The sequence below is a fragment of the Bidens hawaiensis genome, unplaced genomic scaffold, assembly GCF_021521415.1.
Source record: "Bidens hawaiensis isolate Kalapana, Puna unplaced genomic scaffold, B.hawaiensis_p1.1 tig00419429_1, whole genome shotgun sequence".
NCBI lineage: Eukaryota > Viridiplantae > Streptophyta > Magnoliopsida > Asterales > Asteraceae > Bidens > Bidens hawaiensis.
Window position 1 is genome coordinate 512,033 of NW_027504857.1, and position 10,317 is coordinate 522,349.

Consider the following 10,317-nt stretch of genomic DNA (forward strand, 5'->3'; position numbering starts at 1 on the left):
CTAAACTATATTGACATCTTTTTGTGATTCTTATAATGTCGCAGGTCAGTATTTTTACTTGCAAGATAAACGGCTTGTATTTTGGTCTTACACTAATTTTGTAATGTACGTGTTCATGACATTATGACATTAAACCACACGTCCACCAAACATGTATAAAACTAGTTGGATAAGTTTAAAAAAAAACAAAACATTTTTAGTTTTTTGATAAATTGTACGTATTTATATACTTTTTTGTAAATGGTACTAAATATGTAGAAATTTCATATTTAGGCTATTTTGATCGTATTATAGTTACCATAGTAATACAATGTAAACATGGAGATAAATTTAATACCAATCAAAATATATCCGATGATATAAATGCATAATTATAAAGGAAACAAGCATTTTAATAGTAAAATCATTAAACTGGTACGTAGTAATCGTAAACGACTACACGACAACATTCAAACCTACATTTTCTAGATAGGAGCTTAGTTCCCATGAACAATGTTGAAGATATCATCAGCAATGTTTTTCGCATCATTTGAGATACCAAATAATCCGGCACTCGCAAATCCAACACAATAAAGACCATGTTCCCCTTTCCAATGATTAGGGCTTTTATGTTTTGGCATTCCATTCTCGTTGAAGAGCCCTCCATCATCCTAGATCAAACCGAAAATGCTAAGATTAAAAAACAAAAGGTTAAGTAAACAAATTAAGTGTTATAACTTTAGTTACCTTAAGCCATTTTCGCACAGTGCTTTTAAAACCCGTAGCAAAGACAATGGCATCAAATTGTCTCTCTTGACCATTTGTGAATTTGATTTGATCACCTTTTATTTCTTCAATAGCCGTCATTACCTAGAGACGAAAAAAAATAACAGCATGATCGCTAGTTAATGTTTTAATGTTATTAGATATATATGAAAACATGATAGAGGGGTTTACCTCAATGTCTCCTGTTTTGATTTTTGAAATTGTCCCAACATCGATAATAGGTGATCGTCCGGTTTCATTTTTGATCATGAATGGTCCTTTGAATGGCCTTTGTATTCCATATACACCAAGATCTCCATACAACAACTTACTCAACATTAGGACCATCTTGTCCATGAAAGAGCAAGGAATATATTTTAGTATATACATTCCGAGTTGCACTAGCTCCTTGGTAAGCACATGTATCTGTCACAACAACAAAAAGAATAGCACACAATATTATATTTATCAAAAATATTCTTTTATTATATAAAACGGCGACAACTTTATATTTAAAAATCACGCGGGAGAGCGTTTAGCGCGCATACCGGGCTACGAACAACTATTGATGTTTGAGCACCCCAATTGCACAAGTCATATGCAATTTCCATGCCCGAATTTCCAGCACCAACTACAAGCACATCTTTGTGTCCAAATCTTTTTCCATTATCATACTCGCTCGAATGGATGAACAATCCTTTGAAGCTATCTAAACCATTAACATTAGGAATAATACCTTCGCTATTTTCACCGGTTGCCGCCACAAGAAACTCACACACGTACTCCTCGACCAAACCCGAAATCCAATTTTTGGCGGTAACCACCCATTTTTGTGCAATCCTATTATACCATGCATTCTCAACGCTGCGTTGGTACAACGGAGCTACATTAAACTGATACACATAGTTTTGCAAGTATTGAACAAACATGTCTTTTGGTACAAATGTGGGTGCGGACAAAGGGAATGGCATATGAGGGAGTTCACAGAAGCTTTTAGCCAAGTGAAGCTTTAAGCGATCATAAGCCTTTTTTTGCCATAAAGATGCATAGCAATCTTCCCTTTCAAGAACAATGTTTGGGATAGAAAGAAGATTGAGACATGCTGATGTTGCAATGCCGGCAGGTCCTGCTCCGACTATCACAACAACTGTTTCTTGTTTCATTTTCTTTCAAGCTCTTTCTAATGAATAATGTATGTTTATTGATGCAATATGTAATGCACAATGCACATACCCTTTTTATAGGAATTACAAAAAGGAGGCAAAAGAGACTATTTCCCACCTTTATTGGAACCGTTACTGAAAAACTTATTTTTTAAAAGTTTGAAATGTCATCCGCGCTAAAATTTCTGAGTTATTATTCATTGAAGTATTCCTGCTTTTTTGTAAAAAAAAAAACTTTTAGAACTTACGTTACAAACTTAATTTACTTGACTAGAATCTACACGTTCATATTGGCTTAATGTGTGAACACATGAATATGGTAATTAATATCTTTACAAATAAGTAAAAGATGAGATTTCGTGTATTATCATATGCGGTTGTAGAGCACCGGAGTCGTCGTGTCAAGTTCAAACATGAGACAGAGTCGAAACAAATACATTTAAACACTCTAATTTACGATAGTCGTTAGTATCATATTCAAATATCATGCAAAAATCATGTATGCGATATGTAAAATGTATTCAATTGAATTAAACCTTCCGCACACGTGGTTAAACTAAGTTTAAAATTGAAAGCAAATAACAACCATAAAGTGAAGCGATTCAAACATGTTGGAATACATGTGAACGGTTTCGATAGTTAATTTGATAGAACACATGTGAACGACGATATGATGGTTAAACGAAGATTTTGATTAACGTGGTGAATAAAACGGATACAAACAAATCTTTTAAAATACACAAAGGTAGTTATGTAAAGCGTTTAACGGTAACATAGCTTTAACTATGGTTATAAACTGGTTAACAGTTATTAATACCTAGGATAATTGCGTATTAATACAACTAATGTCTTAGGGTTACATAATGCAAATAGCATAATTAAATTTAATTAAATAGGATAATTGTATCATTCCCTAAACTTTAGTTGCCTTGTTAAAAACAAATGGCCTCCCTTTTCCAAATCTTTGAGCACCCACCCTGTCATTGCCAATGTAAAGATCAAAGCTAGTGCTGGCTTTATCTTGTTTATAAGTTTCGTTCTAGCTTTTAGTTTCTTTTGGTCTAAGCGTGCTTTTGTCTTCATCATCCCCATCATCACTTAAGTGCCTAGCTCTAACCGCGTTCTCTGAGCGTTGAGGTTCCAAACTAAAACATCCAAATACTGAATGTATATATATCCTAAGCATAATCACATCTTCAACCAGTATTCCCAAGTTGGTTGCTATTACACCCCACATGTTAAATTCACTTATATGATATGTCTATAGCCACCTTCTTTTTTTTTCTTAACAAACTCATATAAATCAAATAAATCAATAACCTTGTCATTCTCAAAACATGATGGGAACAAATTTGATCAGCTCAAGTAACAGTGTGCAAACCGTTATGTCATAACAGAAAATTTAGGTTTGAGAATGGACCGATGTTAATGAATAGAGGTTGGATCCTACAATATGCTAAGAAAGTAACATATTCCATCAAATGATTCAATGTAAGTGAATCCTCCCTGCGTAAATCTCTTTGCATCTTCATCAATTTGCAAAGTACCCATCCAAATACTCCTCCTTTCTCTGTTCATATCATTCATCTTCAATTCTCTCCATACTTTGTGTACATCATCATCCGTCCGTATTGAACTCCTGCTTTCAAACATATTCGACAAGTAACACACCGATCCCTCAAGATGATATTAAATACGTGGAGTCGTAATTGATCCAGACCTAATATATTCTTGTCAAGATCAGGCGTGTAAAACACACTAGGAATCAGAAAAGATTTGTCAAATATGCTCATTTCTATTGGTAATCAATCATAGAAGCCACAAACAGACAAACTAATTGATGATTGTAAACAGAAATTATGAACAAGAGATTGTATATGGAATGGAAATTATTATTGTTTACACTGATGATTCGATTACAATTGTATAGCCAGCCATATATATACATATGAGGCGTCGCTTTGTAAATCGACACACCGATTCACATCGCTTTTATCTAAACGATGTTTACAAACGACAGCTATTGTACCCCTAACTGCCTAACGGGCCTAATTACAAAATTATATATATTCCCCTGTTAATAATTAATTTTTATATAATAAGGGAAAAGATCCAATACAATAATGCCTTAACGTACAATACGTACGGAATCCATTTTTTCACGAATCGATCCATGAAATCACATCCAAACATCTCGGAATCGTCAATACATATCCAATCAATCATTGGTTTACCCAAAAAAAAAACAGTTTTGAATGGTTAATCGATCAATTTTTCACTTTTTTTTCACAAAGACCGTTTTTGTGCGTTTAAATTTTTGTGAGCGTTTTCTGAGCGTTTTAGGTTTTTTCCTTTGTTTTTTGCCTTTGAGCATCTCGCATACCGTACGTTAAGGCATTAGCGTACTGCACCCTACATAATAATACACATATCATTATATCTTTAGTATCTGTATGTGATTAATACTTCATTGTCCCCCTTAATCACAAACAATCTTAGGTCTTCATCTTCTTTACATGGCCATCTTTTTTTTCTTGAAACCGGGTGGTGCAGACGAGGTTCCCGATTTGGTCTTCATTTATCATGTTCACTACAAGCCTTCAAGATATGTAGGTCCAGGCATTGTATAGCCAGCCATATATATACATATGAGGCGTCGCTTTGTAAATCGACACACCGATTCACATCGCTTTTATCTAAACGATGTTTACAAACGACAGCTATTGTACCCCTAACTGCCTAACGGGCCTAATTACAAAATTATATATATTCCCCTGTTAATAATTAATTTTTATATAATAAGGGAAAAGATCCAATACAATAATGCCTTAACGTACAATACGTACGGAATCCATTTTTTCACGAATCGATCCATGAAATCACATCCAAACATCTCGGAATCGTCAATACATATCCAATCAATCATTGGTTTACCCAAAAAAAAAACAGTTTTGAATGGTTAATCGATCAATTTTTCACTTTTTTTTCACAAAGACCGTTTTTGTGCGTTTAATTTTTGTGAGCGTTTTAGATTTTTTCCTTTGTTTTTTGCCTTCGAGCATCTCGCATACCGTACGTTAAGGCATTAGCGTACTGCATCCTACATAATAATACACATATCATTATATCTTTAGTATCTGTATGTGATTAATACTTCATTGTCCCCCTTAATCACAAACAATCTTAGGTCTTCATCTTCTTTACATGGCCATCTTTTTTTTCTTGAAACCGGGTGGTGCAGACGAGGTTCCCGATTTGGTCTTCATTTATCATGTTCACTACAAGCCTTCAAGATATGTAGGTCCAGGCATTGTTCGCTGTTGCTTCTACATATCTTCCATGTAACATTGCCATCATTAATAGATCATATAAATATATTTCTGTACCATCGCTCAGGTACGATGGAATGGGCTTCTCGAAATAGTATTTAAGGTACACTTTGTGGTACCATTCCACGAGTTCCTAGAACATATTTATGAACTCATTAACTTGTAAATGAGATTTATAAGCCTGCAAAGTGTTTAACATATTCATACAGTCACTTATTAACGATATTGCTGGAAGAGTTGAGTAATCTTCTTCCATTCTTGAGTCTTGTTGGGCCTGCAAATCAATCGCGTCAAAGTAATTTGCCAAATACTCGCCCCTCTTCACTTTCAAACGCCTCTGACCCATTTGAATCTTCCCCATCAATATTCAGATTAATTGTGACATAAATCTCCTTTAAATATGACTTTAAATCCTTGTTTAGTTAATTGTTTTAGGATTAATATATTATTATTATTATTATTATCAACGCTAGGCACGTAATACACACTCTTCTAAGGTGTATTTATTCCATCAGAACAGATTTTCATGTCTTCTGTTACTTTTATAACATTATGACATATTTTTTCACATTATTATGGCAAAGTACCCAACCACCAGACTAACTAATGGTTGGGTATTGTTATTGAGAAATACATAACTTATTCTATATCTGGAATCTGGATTTGTAAAGCAAAAATGAGACTGATCAGTTGCTACGGAGCTAAACTGTTTAGCACTCATGTAATATTTCATTAATGACTTTGTATGCAATTTTATGTTATCGAAATGACTAAACTATATTGACATCTTTTTGTGATTCTTATAATGTCGCAGGTCAGTATTTTTACTTGTAAGATAAACGGCTTGTATTTTGGTCTTACACTAATTTTGTAATGTACGTGTTCATGACATTATGACATTAAACCACACGTCCACCAAACATGTATAAAACTAGTTGGATAAGTTTAAAAAAAAACAAAACATTTTTAGTTTTTTGATAAATTGTACGTATTTATATACTTTTTTGTAAATGGTACTAAATATGTAGAAATTTCATATTTAGGCTATTTTGATCGTATTATAGTTACCATAGTAATACAATGTAAACATGGAGATAAATTTAATACCAATCAAAATATATCCGATGATATAAATGCATAATTATAAAGGAAACAAGCATTTAAATAGTAAAATCATTAAACTGGTACGTAGTAATCGTAAACGACTACACGACAACATTCAAACCTACATTTTCTAGATAGGAGCTTAGTTCCCATGAACAATGTTGAAGATATCATCAGCAATGTTTTTCGCATCATTTGAGATACCAAATAATCCGGCACTCGCAAATCCAACACAATAAAGACCATGTTCCCCTTTCCAATGATTAGGGCTTTTATGTTTTGGCATTCCATTCTCGTTGAAGAGCCCTCCATCATCCTAGATCAAACCGAAAATGCTAAGATTAAAAAACAAAAGGTTAAGTAAACAAATTAAGTGTTATAACTTTAGTTACCTTAAGCCATTTTCGCACAGTGCTTTTAAAACCCGTAGCAAAGACAATGGCATAAAATTGTCTCTCTTGACCATTTGTGAATTTGATTTGATCACCTTTTATTTCTTCAATAGCCATCATTACCTAGAGACGAAAAAAAATAACAGCATGATCGCTAGTTAATGTTTTAATGTTATTAGATATATATGAAAACATGATAGAGGGGTTTACCTCAATGTCTCCTGTTTTGATTTTTGAAATTGTCCCAACATCGATAATAGGTGATCGTCCGGTTTCATTTTTGATCATGAATGGTCCTTTGAATGGCCTTTGTATTCCATATACACCAAGATCTCCATACAACAACTTACTCAACATTAGGACCATCTTGTCCACGAAAGAGCAAGGAATATATTTTAGTATATACATTCCGAGTTGCACTAGCTCCTTGGTAAGCACATGTATCTGTCACAACAACAAAAAGAATAGCATACAATATTATATTTATCAAAAATATGCTTTTATTATATAAAACGGCGACAACTTTATATTTAAAAATCACGCGGGAGAGCGTTTAGCGCGCATACCGGGCTACGAACAACTACTGATGTTTGAGCACCCCAATTGCACAAGTCATATGCAATTTCCATGCCCGAATTTCCAGCACCAACTACAAGAACATCTTTGTGTCCAAATCTTTTTCCATTATCATACTCGCTCGAATGGATGAACAATCCTTTGAAGCTATCTAAACCATTAACATTAGGAATAATACCTTCGCTATTTTCACCGGTTGCCGCCACAAGAAACTCACACACGTACTCCTCGACCAAACCCGAAATCCAATTTTTGGCGGTAACCACCCATTTTTGTGCAATCCTATTATACCATGCATTCTCAACGCTGCGTTGGTACAACGGAGCTACATTAAACTGATACACATAGTTTTGCAAGTATTGAACAAACATGTCTTTTGGTACAAATGTGGGTGCGGACAAAGGGAATGGCATATGAGGGAGTTCACAGAAGCTTTTAGCCAAGTGAAGCTTTAAGCGATCATAAGCCTTTTTTTGCCATAAAGATGCATAGCAATCTTCCCTTTCAAGAACAATGTTTGGGATAGAAAGAAGATTGAGACATGCTGATGTTGCAATGCCGGCAGGTCCTGCTCTGACTATCACAACAACTGTTTCTTGTTTCATTTTCTTTCAAGCTCTTTCTAATGAATAATGTATGTTTATTGATGCAATATGTAATGCACAATGCACATACCCTTTTTATAGGAATTACAAAAAGGAGGCAAAAGAGACTATTTCCCACCTTTATTGGAACCGTTACTGAAAAACTTATTTTTTGAAAGTTTGAAATGTCATCCGCGCTAAAATTTCTGAGTTATTATTCATTGAAGTATTCCTGTTTTTTGTAAAAAAAAAAACTTTTAGAACTTACGTTACAAACTTAATTTACTTGACTAGAATCTACACGTTCATATTGGCTTAATGTGTGAACACATGAATATGGTAATTAATATCTTTACAAATAAGTAAAAGATGAGATTTCGTGTATTATCATATGCGGTTGTAGAGCACCAGAGTCGTCGTGTCAAGTTCAAACATGAGACAGAGTCGAAACAAATACATTTAAAACACTCTAATTTACGATAGTCGTTAGTATCATATTCAAATATCATGCAAAAATCATGTATGCGATATGTAAAATGTATTCAATTGAATTAAACCTTCCGCACACGTGGTTAAACTAAGTTTAAAATTGAAAGCAAATAACAACCATAAAGTGAAGCGATTCAAACATGTTGGAATACATGTGAACGGTTTCGATAGTTAATTTGATAGAACACATGTGAACGACGATATGATGGTTAAACGAAGATTTTGATTAACGTGGTGAATAAAACGGATACAAACAAATCTTTTAAAATACACAAAGGTAGTTATGTAAAGCGTTTAACGGTAACATAGCTTTAACTATGGTTATAAACTGGTTAACAGTTATTAATACCTAGGATAATTGCGTATTAATACAACTAATGTCTTAGGGTTACATAATGCAAATAGCATAATTAAATTTAATTAAATAGGATAATTGTATCATTCCCTAAACTTTAGTTGCCTTGTTAAAAACAAATGGCCACCCTTTTCCAAATCTTTGAGCACCCACCCTGTCATTGCCAATGTAAAGATCAAAGCTAGTGCTGGCTTTATCTTGTTTATAAGTTTCGTTCTAGCTTTTAGTTTCTTTTGGTCTAAGCGTGCTTTTGTCTTCATCATCCCCATCATCACTTAAGTGCCTAGCTCTAAACCGCGTTCTCTGAGCGTTGAGGTTCCAAACTAAAACATCCAAATACTGAATGTATATATATCCTAAGCATAATCACATCTTCAACCAGTATTCCCAAGTTGGTTGCTATTACACCCCACATGTTAAATTCACTTATATGATATGTCTATAGCCACCTTCTTTTTTTTTCTTAACAAACTCATATAAATCAAATAAATCAATAACCTTGTCATTCTCAAAACATGATGGGAACAAATTTGATCAGCTCAAGTAACAGTGTGCAAACCGTTATGTCATAACAGAAAATTTAGGTTTGAGAATGGACCGATGTTAATGAATAGAGGTTGGATCCTACAATATGCTTAGAAAGTAACATATTCCATCAAATGATTCAATGTAAGTGAATCCTCCCTGCGTAAATCTCTTTGCATCTTCATCAATTTGCAAAGTACCCATCCAAATACTCCTCCTTTCTCTGTTCATATCATTCATCTTCAATTCTATCCATACTTTGTGTACATCATCATCCGTCCGTATTGAACTCCTGCTTTCAAACATATTCGACAAGTAACACACCGATCCCTCAAGATGATATTAAATACGTGGAGTCGTAATTGATCCAGACCTAATATATTCTTGTCAAGATCAGGCGTGTAAAACACGCTAGGAATCAGAAAAGATTTGTCAAATATGCTCATTTCTATTGGTAATCAATCATAGAAGCCACAAACAGACAAACTAATTGATGATTGTAAACAGAAATTATGAACAAGAGATTGTATATGGAATGGAAATTATTATTGTTTACACTGATGATTCGATTACAATTGTATAGCCAGCCATATATATACATATGAGGCGTCGCTTTGTAAATCGACACACCGATTCACATCGCTTTTATCTAAACGATGTTTACAAACGACAGCTATTGTACCCCTAACTGCCTAACGGGCCTAATTACAAAATTATATATATTCCCCTGTTAATAATTAATATTTATATAATAAGGGAAAAGATCCAATACAATAATGCCTTAAGGTACAATACGTACGGGAATCCATTTTTTCACGAATCGATCCATGAAATCACATCCAAACATCTCGGAATCGTCAATACATATCCAATCAATCATTGGTTTACCCAAAAAAAAAAACAGTTTTGAATGGTTAATCGATCAATTTTTCACTTTTTTTTCACAAAGACCGTTTTTGTGCGTTTAAATTTTTGTGAGCGTTTTCTGAGCGTTTTAGGTTTTTTCCTTTGTTTTTTGCCTTTGAGCATCTCGCATACCGTACGTTAAGGCATTAG

General features: G+C 33.9%; 2 protein-coding genes across 2 annotated transcripts; both read right to left on the minus strand.

Moving 5' to 3' along the window:
- Nucleotides 1–476: 476 nt before the first annotated feature.
- LOC143608774 (putative indole-3-pyruvate monooxygenase YUCCA10) lies at nucleotides 477–1,907 on the minus strand. Its single transcript, XM_077083722.1, has 4 exons — nucleotides 1,293–1,907; nucleotides 937–1,170; nucleotides 727–849; nucleotides 477–650 (listed from the first exon to the last, which is right to left on the minus strand). Exons 1-4 carry the CDS (start codon nucleotides 1,905–1,907, stop codon nucleotides 477–479), a joined length of 1,146 nt encoding a protein of 381 aa, XP_076939837.1.
- A 4,575-nt stretch (nucleotides 1,908–6,482) lies between these two features.
- LOC143608775 (putative indole-3-pyruvate monooxygenase YUCCA10) lies at nucleotides 6,483–7,913 on the minus strand. The gene is made up of 4 exons (XM_077083723.1): nucleotides 7,299–7,913; nucleotides 6,943–7,176; nucleotides 6,733–6,855; nucleotides 6,483–6,656 (listed from the first exon to the last, which is right to left on the minus strand). The coding sequence occupies exons 1-4, from the start codon at nucleotides 7,911–7,913 to the stop codon at nucleotides 6,483–6,485; spliced, it is 1,146 nt and encodes a 381-aa protein (XP_076939838.1).
- Nucleotides 7,914–10,317: the final 2,404 nt, after the last annotated feature.